The following is a 14,275-nucleotide window of genomic DNA, read 5'->3' as shown; positions in this document are numbered from 1 at the left end:
AGCCTTAGATTGGTTTGAATCTTATCTCTATGGCAGCACTCAATTTATTCAATTATAAAATTTAAAATTCAGTTCATTTCCAGTTACTACTAGAGCTCTTCAGGAATCTGTCGTGGACCCTCTTTTATTCATCATCTATATACCTCCTCTTGGTCATATTTAATACCCGTTTCATTGTAAGATATATGTACTGTTTAATGCACGAGTTACAATAAACAACACATATCAGGAAACAGTATTTTTACATCAAGCATTTAAAAAGTTTGTTATGAGGCTGTAGGAAAGCAGTAGTAGTGGTAGTAGCCGAAAGTAAACTGATATTAGTCAATTGAAGCATTATGTTAGTTGCTAGGTGTTTCCATCCAGCATGTGCTGACTTTCAGTCAAATAAAATTTAAAAATGTAAAAAGAATCATCTTTATAGAAAGCTAAAAAGAACTCATTCAAATTATTTTGAACTTGCAACCTATTATGTGTAACTGTCAATTTCCTCCAATGTCTGTATTAGAGTTAGCGTGGCCACACAATGTCCACAATATTTTGGTACTGCAAATACTAAATAGGGGGGAAAAAGAGCAAAAATACCTGCAGCCACCAGTACTACCCCTCAGGGTCATAGTACATGTACCTAGGGTATGAATTTGAAAATCATAGGTGACTTCCTTCTTATAGTGTTCACAAGATATTAAGAAATCTTGATCTCTGACCTTGACCTTGAAGTTAAGGTCACTGAGATTTGTCAGTATGATCCGCAAACATAAACTAAGATTTACGAATGTGTGTAGGGATTACCTTCTAGGAAAATAAATGTTTTTATAGTATTTGGGTAGAACTCTCTTCATACTGACTTTGTTAAAGTATCCCAGCACAATAAATATTACTTCTAGGTTAGAGTCCTGTAAACCAACAATAATGTTGTACAGTTTGTTCAGAGCTGATCTGTCAGCTTGTGAGGGGATGTAAAAAGCCAAGATTTGTATATCACCTTCCATTCTCTGAAGGAGGAAAAATGATTTCATTAATTATAATAAATCTCTCTGTCAGGACTGCAGTTACTTTTGCTGCTGCACAAATTTGTTATTGGCCATGACAGAATGCAGCAATGTGAGTGGCTCATGAACAAAGCCAGTGAAACTAATTATTTCGCTCATCAAAAATTTTAAATGGAATAGCACAAAAAGCACACTTTTTTATGCATGAAAAAAGGATGCAGAAGTCAAATTAGATGCTTCACCGCCATGCCTATGACAGGGCTGTGCCTCTTGGAAGGACTGATGCGAATCACTACAGTCATGCAAGAGGTAATTTCACATTTGGAGATTTCGAAGGGAGGTTTTTTGAAATCCACTGTGTAAACTAAACAAATGGAGACTTTTGTAGATGTTCAATTTTTCTTTCAAACAATATATGTTTCCATGGGATCATTAGATTCCACGTGCTCCATCTATAAAGTCCTTATAATTCTGCATTTTGATTGTATTGAAATTCCTCAAGTACAATTTTAAAGTGAATCCATTTTACTTCACTTACTTTTTCCAGTGTTGGCAAGAAAGAACTCTCAAATCAAAGTATTCACTCACCATTCCAAATCACTAAATTGTTCCAATCACTTTCATGGCCACAGGTGAATAACATCAAGCACAGCTCTTTCAAAAAAACATTGGTTGAGCCTTAACATTCTTAACATTGTTTCACAAAGTAGGAAACAATTCTAAAGATTTTTAGAGGTCCCCCCTCGAACTTATTATTGTTCTATTATGTACTGCCACAATGTATTTCTGGTGGCATTTATTACCCACGTAGCAAGCAGGTCTGGCCCGGATCTGGTATCAAGCCGGCACTGCTGGCTGACTTCTGGCATGGTAAGATGTATGTCATCAGGATATGGGCCAGGCCTGGCATAGATGGCACTGTTTATGCGATGTGGCATGCCATATCTGGCCCAATTGTGGTTCGGTTTATGTGGCCCAGGCTCATAGAAAACAGGTCTGGCCCGGATCTGGCATCAAGCTGGCCCTTCTGACCGACTGGCGTCACGTCAGGGTGTATATGTCAACCAGATGTTGACATACACCAGTTATGTTCCTATTTTCCTACTTTAGTTAGAAGACACAAATGCCATGTTGCAATACTATACTGCTATGGTAGCCAATGTTTCAAATGCAGGTTTGAGACTGTACACTGTATCCAAAACCTAGTGAGGGTTTACTCATGTTTATCACTGTGTGGCTGTAGCTCAGGAGGTAGAGCAGGTCACCTACTGTTCAGGAGGTTAGTGGTTCGATCCCTGGCTCCTCCAGTCTGTATGCCAAGAGTAATGAATGTGTATGAATGTAGTTATGAAACACTCAGTTTAGAGAAAGTGTGTGAATGTGACATGATAGAGCACTTTGAGTAATCTGGGATAGGGAAAAGCGCTATGCGAATCAGTCCATTCACTGTCCGAACAGAGTTTCTTCATGTTACTTTTGCACTATTATGTTCCAGCACATGTTGTTATTACATGTCCTGATTAAGGTACACATTACGCTGACATCTGGGGCCAGAGCTGAAACTGTTCTGGGCCAGCACGGTGTGTCTGCTGCTGGTCCATGTGTGGGCCACATCTGGCAAACCAGATCTGGGCCACCAACAAACCTTAGAAAGAGTAAAAACACTGTTTTTATATCACTGTACACACACCTGTGCCATTGCTACCATCGTAACTATGGTTGTGTTTTTGGGGAAGCACTGATGGAAGTTGGTTGTTTCCCTGGAAACAACCAACTTCCATCATACATGGAAATTGTACTTAAGTACAGTAACAAAGTATTTGTACTTCATTACTTCCCACCCAGGTACTTCATTACTTCCCACCCAGGTACTTCATTACTTCCCACCCAGGGGTGGGAAGTAATGAAGTACAAATACTTTGTTACTGTACTTAAGTACAATTTCCATGTATCTGTACTTTACTTGAGTAGTTTATATTCTGACTACTTTTTACTTTTACTACCTATATTTTTAAACAAATATCAATACTTTCTAATTCTTACATTTTCTAAAAACATGCTCATTAATTTTGCTTTAATGCAATTGGGTTGAGTTATTATTTTGTCATTCTGAGCCTTCAAACATCAAACCAATTTGAGTCTACACAGAAACACATGAAAGGCAATCCTGTTTGTGTATTATCGCCACATAAAAAGAGACGATGTGTGCCAAAGTCAAGTGCCAAAGTTGGACGGTGGTTTTTTTGTTTGTTTGTTTTGTTGTGTTTTTGCCACAGTTCCAGAATGACTGCAGGTCTCCATAAGTTGCGGTACTTAAGCATTTAGCTAGCACTACTGAAGAGGAGTGAACATAAAGTGAGTGACTTTTTTAAGTGTCAGGTGATTTCAAATACAGCGTTTCTATCAGCTCAAAAAACATCAGCAAACACACAAACTGTTTGTGTGTGGTTTGTCTCACAGTGTGTTGCTATCTAAAGGTCCAGCTACTGCATTTCACAGGGAGAGAAAAGAAAGAGAGCTAACGTCACTTACAGATGGAGAAAGACAAGAAAGACAGGACAGGAGAGGAAGAAGAGAGTTTAGATTTAAAGGTAAGGACTGCTCAATGGTATTTGATAAACTGGAAATTTAAAGCTTACATATAAGGCCTCGTGTTTTTAATCAGATATTAGGTAATCAGATAAACATGTAACATTGTGTTTTTCATATTGTGAAACATGCTGCAAATCAAACTGAGGCGGAGTAACTACACATGATGATTTATCAGCTATGATAAAGCATCATGCAACGTTAATTACTTGTCACCTCACAGGACATTGATCAAAACTGTCTAATATGTCTCTAATCAGAGAGATTTGTGTGTAATTACAAACGACAGCAAAAGCACTTCCAGTGTCACCTCAGTATGTTTGGAAAATCTTTTTTGACAAACTCATTATGGCTCAGCTTTTTCTGCTGCTGAAAGCAAGGGAGTACAGCATGTCTTTCTTCTCTAATGACCAGTATGCCTTAATGCTGGCCAGAAATAAATGCCTTAATCTTTCCTTTCTGCTTGTTCCAATTACTATTGCCATATGAGTCTGTTCTGTACTACCGACCTGTACAAACACGCAAACTTAAACGTACGATTAGTATTTTTTTGAGGTTATTTAATTAAAAAAATATATATACATAATTAGATTGTAATTACATTTCAAAAAATGGATGCATTCTCATAAACTTATAATGAATACATTAAAAATACACAGGAGCAGGCACTGGTTTGTGGAAATCGCCATGTTCCCCCAACATATTTGAATATAGTGGTCTGTTTTATCGTCAGAAAAGAGGTCCCCTTCCCTAAATAAGTAAAAAATAAATAAATAAATAAAATGTATTATTATTAAAATGCAAAGGAAAGCGAAGGCCACCAGAACCGTAATGAAATATCATCCTCTTCATCCTCACCTGAAGCTTTATACCCTGAACTAAAGTCAGGGCTCTAATGCACAAAAATACACATAAACATGCGTCATTATTTCTAATATTGTCCCCGTTACTTAGGAGATTGGCCATGGGATCCTCCTGTCTCAGGACCGCTGGCTACCCGCTAAACAACAAGTGTGCTAAAAATCCCATTTTAACAATATTACATAAAAGTCAAGGACAGTTCCATTAATGGACCAGGAATACTAGATTTTAGTTAGCTGGTTAGATTTGGTTAGGTTGACATAATTCACTTTCCCTGTTCCATATGTTGCACCTGAAAAAACATCATTTATTGCAAGTAGGGATGGGTATTGATAAGGTTTTCACGATTCCGATTCCATTTTCAATTCTGTTTAAAGATTCGATTCTTTATCGATTCTCTAATCGATTCTTTTTAAAAAGGAGAACACTAAGGTCGATTAGCTTAGAACTTTGTTTTATATCTTCTCTTTGAATAAGATAGAAATTTAGGAGTAACATGGCCATACAAACCCAACAGTGAGATCTTAAGAGATCCAGCCTACGGCTCTTCAATGGGGTGTCACAGGGTCCCCAGGACCTAAATGCAACGCACAGTAATGGCAGGTTTTGTAATAAGGCAGATCGCGCTAACATAATATGCACTGTTAGTTAATTATTTACCTGCCGCATTAACAGGAGAGGACGTGCAAATGTTACCGCTGCTGCTGGGTTGAGATTCACGAGTCCGGAGCGAATTAAAAACACGACATTCATTTAAGCTCATCGCGTGTTCTGTGAGCAAATGCTTTTGCATATTCGTCGTGTTTCCTCCCTTAAACGAAATATCTACTTTGCAAGTATTGCAAGTTGCCCTGTGGTCATCCATTCTCGTAAAATATGACCAAACATTTGAGCGTTTGATGCCAGGTAAATGATGCTCCACAACGTGGTGATGTCATTCGGGGCGACTGGAATCAATAAGGGAATCGTTTGCAAAAATGGCAAACAATTCCAAGGAATTGAAACAGTGGGAACCGGTTCTCAACAAGAACCGGGTTTTGATACCCATCCCTATTTGTAAGCCCTCCCTGCCTGCCATAACAGGATGTGACAAGATTAAAGACCATGGAGAAAAAAGGGTTGTTTTCTTAATTTCATGAAAATGCATGTGCGTGTCAATGTTATCTTCAGATAGCAATGCAAATTATGCTCATTAAATATATTTTGAATAAAGAAAAATTAAAAAACAAAAACCTACCTTCTGGCTTGACACATACCTGCATGTTTCTGTGACATAAAGCACAAGCTGACATTTTCCCCCTGATACTACTGAGTGACTTTCATGTCAACATGAAACACATGCCTGATCATTTAGTGCACTTGGAGCTGATCAGTATTTTAAAATTGAGCTGCAGTGCCTACCACTGATTTCAGGGACTTCACTGATTTGCAGGATTTAAAGCAGTAGATGTTGTTGCGATAAAGAATGTATCAAGATGGTGTCATTCTTTTATTCATCAGACTGCTGTAAGAAATGTGTATTATTTCAGGAATGATGAATTAATGAATCAATGTTTTAATATCTTCTCCTTCAGCAGTAGTGTGGCTAGCACTGGCTGGAGAATTTGCAAGACCAACTTTTTATCTTTGACAACCAACTACTAATTTTGATATAATGCTAGTCAGTGAAATAGATTTTCATTTTCATTTGGTAATTTATTTAGTTAAAATTTGCTTTGCAAAAACACCTATTTTTATGGCTAGCTATTTCACATAATAGTTTCACATCTGCACACACCTCTCCAGAGAAGGCCTGTCCGTTAAGTAGGTGCTCTGAGCCCAGGACATCCTCACTGCCAAAGTGTAGCCGGATCTCCTCCAGACGGTGGCTATACGTCATTGGCCCTCCAGAGATGTTAACCAGGTGCTCCTTGTCCAGTCGAAGAGAGACGTGACGGCCTGTGTTGTACATTGTTCCTCCCACCTGAAAAAAACAAACAAAACAGATGGCGCACAGGTGATTAAATATTAATATGAGGTGCAGTTGTGAGCGGGACAAACATTACGACAAAGTTAATTATCAGTTTCACCAGTTATAAATAGATCATTTTTACCATACTGCCCCTATAAACCCAGGCAGCTTTTGGAGAAAACTTAAACCTGGAGCTCCAAGTGCCGGAACCATAAGATAGGTTAAATGCTTGTTGTACAGAAACAATTTTGAGGGAACACTGTTACAAAAAAGGACTAACACAATATGATTGGGTGGAAAGTGTGTAATACAATATATTCATATACCCAAAGATTATCTGCGTGCAGGTTATATAAAAAAGTGAACTGGCAGGAAGTGCTAAAGCAATACAAAAAAGTTTGACCAAATCTTACACCCGATTCTTTAAAAACTTCAGTATCTTTTGTGTTGTTGTTTTTTTTATCTGTAGGTTTAAAACACTTTTTACTGAATGGCGTTGGAGAATGGTGAAGGAAATGTTGGCTTTTTTGCAATTTTTAAGCTATATCAGTTTGGCTTTTATTAATATGGAGATGTGGGTGTCTTGCATTTTTGAAATGTAAGTATTTACTAATGACATGCGGTCAACAGAACTAATGCAGAAACAGTCCCGAGGGCTTTATTTTAATTTGGCAGAACTCTGACCCAGTAAAAAGAAAGGAAGGTTGAAATAATCAGGGTAGAGTCACAATTCATAATACATGGGAAATAGGGTATATATTAGTAGCTTTGCTTATTTATAATATTATTCATAATCATCAGTGTTTCAATGTAAAGCATTGGTATTCATGCCGTGACTCTGCACGGACTTCCATCTACTCTTTCTCTGCATCTGCTTCTCTTCTGCTCTTTCATTCCTTTTAGTGCTAGCGCTTTCAAAATGATCCCCCTCAAACCCCCACCCCCACACACACTATTATAAAAATCCTAGCAAAAAGGAGTCTGCCTTCACATTGTAAATATTTTATAGATGCCCTGAAAAGTCAATAATTTGAAAGGAGAAACAGATAGGAAAAGAGAGTGATGCAAAGAGGAGATAAGTACTGTTAGGAGAGAGGTGTGTTGAATTTAGTGCCAAAAGAGGAAGAGTAACGAGGTAAAGTGAGGCTTTGTTGGCTCCCTGGCAAGGCAGTGGAGGTGAGGTGAGAACCCTGAAAAGGACAGAAAAATCTTATCTCCCTCAAGGTCTAAAATCAGAGACTAAGGTTCTTCCTTTGAGTCAGTGGCCAGCTGTCTTAGGAAATGGTCTGTACTGAAGTATGGTAGTTTGGTACGTAATGGGGGCAAGACATTTATATCTTCAATTCTTTACATATTTTACAGTCAATCTCCAAATACATTGAAGCTTGAATAATATTCTGTTTAGAAAAAGGAAACCAAGAAGAAATGTAATAATTTAATAACTCATTATATCATTAAAAAAACGCTAACTGGAACCAAATAAAACCAATTTATTTAGATCCTGAGACTAATCTTACGGAGAAAAAAGTGACTCCAACTTTGGTTTGGTTCACCTAGATGCTAATTTATACTCTTGTGTTTGAAAATCTGTTGAATGAATTCAGCATTAATTCTTTTAACGTGAAGTTATTTTTCTGGGTGCTTGGAACTTGGGAAAAATAGATGTACAAGTCCAAAATTACCTGACTTTCACCCCACATGACATGCAAGCAGGTCTAGCATGGTAGCTGGACAAACTGGCAAAATGCAGTGGTCTGCATGTTTGACAATGGTGACATTATCGCTTTAGTCACTGCAAAATGCTAACTCTGTCTGTATGTGTTGGGGGCCTTGGGTAAGTGTTAATGACTGGAGCCTGGCTGTGAGATACAGGTAGTGACGTGTGGTTGGAATGAGAGGTGAGGAGTGGAATTATATTTGTATTTTACAGTAAAAGAGAAACATGCAGCGTATGACTATGCAGCGTTTAAAGCTTGGAAGTACTGACATTACTTTAAGGTTTATCCTGTAAAACCGGACAAAAACATTAGCGTCTGCTGTACACTCTGCGTGGGAAGAAAACTTCTTTCTACAGCAAAAAACTTAAACCTCAAATCTGAGCAAGCACCTAGCACGCTGCTATGGGAATGTGAAATTCATAGAGAAACCCCCCGATCCTCCCACTGACATGGCAGCTACAGCCCTGGGCAAACCTCCACCCGCCCCACTCCTGCTAAACAGGTTTTTTTTTTACTTCAAACAAAAAACATCATCTGTTTCTGTATTTTATTCCCAGAAGCAGGGCATAAATCATTATTTTAACTGTTTAGCTCTATTCACTCCTGTTCATTGAGGATTGCCTTACTGGGGCCCCCCTGCTGTTCAGCTGGATGAATTACAGCAATTTTTTAATTTTTGTAAACATACAAAAATATTTTATTTTATGTGCTGGAATATGTGAAGCAGCGCGAATGAGGATCAGCACCTCCAAATCTGAGGCCATGGTTCTCAGCCGGAAAAGGGTGGAGTGCCCACTCCGGGTCGGGGATGAGTTCCTGCCCCAAGTGGAGGAGTTCAAGTATCTCGGGGTCTTGTTCACGAGTGATGGGAGAAGGGAGCCGGAGATCGACAGACGGATTGGGGCTGCAGCTGCAGTAATGCAGACGCTGCACCGGTCCGTCGTGGTGAAGAGGGAGCTGAGTGTAAAAGCGAAGCTCTCAATTTACCGGTCGATCTACGTCCCTACCCTCACCTATGGCCACGAGCTGTGGGTAGTGACCGAAAGAACGAGATCGCGGATACAAGCGGCAGAAATGAGCTTCCTCCGAAGGGTGGCTGGCCTCTCCCTTAGAGATAGGGTGAGAAGTTCGGCCATCCGGGAGGGGCTCAGAGTAGAGCAGCTGCTGCTCCACATCGAAAGGAGCCAGCTGAGGTGGTTCGGGCATCTGACAAGGATGCCCCCTGGGCGCCTCCTGGGTGAGGTGTTCCAGGCATGTCCCACCGGGAGGAGGCCCCGGGGCAGACCCAGGACACGCTGGAGAGATTATATCTCTCGGCTGGCCTGGGAACGCCTTGGTATTCCCCCGGATAAGCTGGAGGAGGTGGCTGGGGAGAGGGAGGTCTGGGCCTCTTTGCTTAGGCTGCTGCCCCCGAGACCCGGCCCCGGACAAAGCGGATGAAGATGGATGGATGGATGGATGGTGCTGGAATATGCAGAGGATAGGTTTAAATGTTAAACACATTTATTTCAGTCAATGTTGCATCTAATTAAATTTTTGCTTGATGTAATGTGCATATAATTAAAGATAAAATCTAATAAAACAATTAATAAAAAGAGACTATTTCATTTGATTCAATTTTATATGATGGATTATGCAGAAAAAATAGAATTGGGCTGAAAGGTCTATTGCTTTATTATGTATTCAGGTTGTGTACCAGGTTTTTAAAAAGTAATAACATAACTAATTACTTTTGAAAATAAGTCATCAGTAAAGGATTACTTTCTTGGAAAAGCAATTAGTAATTAGTAAATAATTAGTATTTTCAAGTAACTTGACCAACACTGGTTATAGGTGAGGTCTGTGACCTAATTATGCCAATAATTTCATTAGAGGTGATTTAAATTTAAAAAAAAAAAAAACCCTAAATAAAACCACAATAAAAAATTGTTGGAGCACCAAAATATATTCTGGAAAGATAATAAAGGCATAAAAAAGTCTTATGCAACAGGATAGACAGAGATCACATTTAGCTACATTTACCCAGCTGATGGGAACCATGCTTGAAGAATAAATCAATATACAGTTGAGTAAAACTTGCTTACTTCATCTTGTCATGTTCCTGCTGCAACAATTACAAGGCAATGTAGTGGAAAGGTTGCAAACGAAACAAAGACATTATATTCCAATCTGCTTTCTCATTATTCTTTTGAATGCCGACACGTTTGCAAGTGGTGAAGTAATTATTACACACAGATTGTGGAGTTCATATTTTCTGTGCACTCTGGCTTTTGTACTTAATTCATAAAAACACAGTCAGAGAAACAGATGACCGTGTATTGCTATACTGAGCCCAGATGAACACCACTATATGACAGTCAGGAAAAAAAACAGGAGCTAAACTCATCACATGTCTCAGCATTCTAGTATTATACTGATTATATAGTCTCTGGCTTTATGTTAATGGGTTCTGAAAAACCCAAGGAAATGCTCTGCCACACACGTGCCCTGTTATTTGTTGTGAATATTGCCATGTAAATTGTATTTTTAAAATTCAACAATCACAAGCCCCAAACTGAGACCTGTCCATCTTCTAAGCAGTTCCAGGAAGTTTAGCTGTCACCATAAACTAAGATCACTTCATTTTTTAAATGAATACTTTATTGGCTATGTATTCATTAAATTCATAAATCAATGATCCAGGTGCTTGATATATGCATTTTTTTCTTTCTTTTTTTCTTCTGCCCATTCTGTTGGTTTTTGTCTTTTGCCCTTCTCCCCCGTCCCTCTTCTCAGCTGTGTCATGGTCCGGAGTCTGCGACTCCGTGTTTATGTTTAGTTTATTAGTATTCTGTGGTTTTGGTTACCTTGGGTGTTTGTACTCTTCTGTTTCATGGTTCATGTTCCTATGTTCTGTGTCCCCCAGTCTGTGTTTAGTTGGTGTGTTGTGTCATTGCGTGTATGTGTTTCCTGTTTTATTGTGAAGGTCTGCGTCTTATGTGAGTGTTTTCAGTTTGCCTCCCTACTCTCGTCACGTAATCACTCCCAGCTGTGTTCCCCACCTGTGTGTAATCTCCCTGTGTTCTCTGAGTGTATTTAAGTTGTATCTTCTGTCATGGTAGTTGCTGGTTCGTCTGTGTTGTTTCCCCTCGGTCTCCCTGCGTCTCTCCGTATGTATTTCCCCGGACCTCCCTGCATCCTCGTTTCTGGTTTGTCTTATTAGTTTACCCAGTTTAGGTTTCCAGTATCATGTTTTGTCGCCACCGCTGTTTGTACTTACCCACCCCTGTAAATAAACACTCACCTGCACCAGAGCTGCCGCCTTTTTGGTCCCTTTCTACAATTCCACACGGCTTGCCCCGGCAATCCGTGACAAGCTGTTTCTCTTTCCCTCTTTCTTTCTCCCCTTCTTTCCCCCAGTCAAGTCTGTCCCGTATTCAGTAAGTGGAAAATAAAATAAACAATAAAAGGTGAATCAAATGGACCATTACGGCAAGGCTGGGATGGTCAATTTGGTAAAGTAAATCCGTTGGGCATCTTTCTTTGCCTTTAGACAATAATTCTGATGGCAAAAGAGCCAAACGGGACAGGCAAAAAAAAAAAATTCAGAAATCAATTAATAGAATTATATGGACTGAATACACAGTGCTGCAAAAAGGTATTTTCCCTTTTTGAGTTCTTAATTCTCTACATATTTGTCACATGATCATGTTTTTAAAATTAGACAAAGATAACCCAAGCAAATACAAATACAATGCAGTGTTTAATTATATACAAACCAACCAGACCTCTCTAATTTCTTGGAGACAGTATAGATCCTGTGTGTTGCTAAGTAAGTTAAAGAAAGTAAAGTTAAAGAAATAAAGTTTAACAAAGTTAAAGAAAAGTTACAGAAAGGAATGTGACTGTCACGGTCCTGGGTCTGTGACCCAGTGTTTTGTGTTTATTGGTTAATTTATATTCTTGGATTATTGTCATTCACGGTTTTCTGCTCATGTTTATTTTCAATTCCTAGGATTTAGGTTTCTGTTACTTCTCCTTCCCCGTGTTTCTTGTGTAGTCACTCTTGTCTCCATGTTCTCTCTGTCTCCCCAGTCCGTTGTGTCTCTGTCTCAGTGTCTACTCTGCGTCTTTGTGATTATCTCGTGCTTCCTGTTTTACTTTGATAGACCTTGTCTTATGTCTGTGTATTCAGCTTTGCCTCCTCCCTGTCTCATGATGCCTGATTAGCCCTAGCTGTGTTTCCCTCCTGTTTCTCGTTCCAACGTTGTCCCTCTGTGTATTTTAGCCCTGTGTCTTCTGTTTGTTGCTGGTTCATCTACGTGTACTGCACTTTATCCTGTGTATCACCTGTTGAGTTCTTCATGTTTTCAGTCTTGTGTCTCTCTTGTTGGTCTGCATGTTCTGTGTTTCCCCGTTACGGGTTTAGGTTTCTAGTCTCAGGCTTTAGTTCCTTTATATTATTTTTTTGTAGCTGCTTCCAGTTTAGGTTTTTGTGTTAGTTTAGTTGCTGCCATGCTCAGCTTTCGTTTGTATTTTGTTTGGCCACTGTCAATAAAGCTAACTTCATAAGGTCAGTGCCTCCACTGGGGTCCTTCTCTCATCACCCCACATGTCTGCAGCTGTGACAGTGACATTGTCAAAACAGCATCTGAGTCTAAAACCAGATTTAAAGTTTTGTTTGCGAGTCACATACTAAAGATAGCTGATGACAGGCTAGACTTCCAGTCCAGTTTTTAAACACAGTATACACTAGCATACCCAGAAAACACCAGAGCAATGCATCAAATGTTTTTTTCTTTGTTAACCCTCTTTTTTAAAAAGTAGAGACAAGCTGTTACATAAATAAATTAATAAATAATTAAATAAATACATTTTTCAGCTTCTTCGACGTGTGTTATGTTAAGTAGCAAGAAATTTTCAGCTGCACTGCTGACCTATCACTGCTGTACATACAACAAAATGTAACTTATCTATAATGTTGGGGAGAAGCTCATTTGTAGCACCCGTGCATACTTAAGTTTTTAAATCTTCAAAGATAAATCAGACTACAATGCAGTAGAGATAAAAGTGTTACATAGTGTTACACACTATGTGTGTTACACACACCTCAAAAGAGAGTTGGACCACCACTTCAATTTTTTACCTGCATGTGCCAAGTATAGGGTACACCCTAGATTAAAAAATACTTGCCAATACTGCAATGAGGGATTACTCTGCAACACAGAATGTTGGCTAAATAGATCATATTTGTTGCATTAGTACCTGAAAACACACCCCCAGAATCAAGCATACACTATTATTGTGTTAGGTGATGTTCTAAACATACAAACACATTTTAAAAACAGTGGATCAATCGAAATGGTTTTTACTTGGACTCATCAATACAAATTTATCAAAAACCCATGAGACAGGGGAAGCAGCCAACTTAACTTGATTTACACAGAAACAAAGCAAACAACACCAATGCTGAGCCCAACAGCTGATACAACACTTCACACATTGTTACAACACAGCCCCAAATAAATAGATGCAGTGAGAAGTAATCATTGTTATTTGAGTGACTTATTGTTTAAAAATAGAATTGCCACAGTTGTTTGATACTGAACTTTTTTATGGAAGTATTTTTTTTTATTTCAAAAACTTTATTCTCTACATCATTTTTATATATTATGAGCACATAATAATCAAATGTTTTATTGTCAGTTTTATTCTCTGCTTTATTGTCTAAGTGATATCACAGCAATCTTCTGAACAAAAGTAAGGAACTATGGCAGTACATTACAAAGTAAAAATATTGCTTTAATTTTATCTGATCAACTTGTTAAAACTGCAGTTTTTCAAGGCTGTTCATTAAATTAAAATGGTGAACACTGTAATAAGATCTCATCTGGTAGATAAATGTTGCCATTATTTTCAACAGCCAACACCATGAGGTTATGAATACCAAAGTCCTATTGTAATGATTTTGTACATCTAAATGGACTTTTTAGATACTTTTGTTACTGAGCAAGCAAGCTGATCTAATTTCTATCAATGCTCAAATCCATGTATTTAAGATTATGTAATTACATTAAATAAGCCATGAAAACATGAATACAGTTGTTGCTGACTTTGATAACCAACCTCAGTTTAGCATATAATAAAAATTGACCTGCTGCTTAGTATTAAGCAAAAAACTTACT

General features: G+C 38.5%; 1 protein-coding gene across 1 annotated transcript in view; it reads right to left on the bottom strand.

The window, feature by feature from the left end:
* Positions 1 to 14,275, bottom strand: part of ca10a (carbonic anhydrase 10 (inactive)a) — a 320,448-nt gene that overhangs the window by 29,287 nt on the left and 276,886 nt on the right. The window contains exon 4 of the mRNA XM_085465447.1: positions 6,220 to 6,405. Within this exon, the coding sequence (XP_085321573.1) occupies positions 6,220 to 6,405 (186 nt within the window). The remainder of the gene's footprint in view (positions 1 to 6,219; positions 6,406 to 14,275) is intronic.

This window comes from Copadichromis virginalis, linkage group LG8 (genome assembly GCF_057382275.1).
Source record: "Copadichromis virginalis isolate Kocher_CV1m ecotype Utaka linkage group LG8, C_Virginalis_male_GT1.1, whole genome shotgun sequence".
NCBI lineage: Eukaryota > Metazoa > Chordata > Actinopteri > Cichliformes > Cichlidae > Copadichromis > Copadichromis virginalis.
This window is presented reverse-complemented; position numbering and strand designations above follow the sequence as displayed.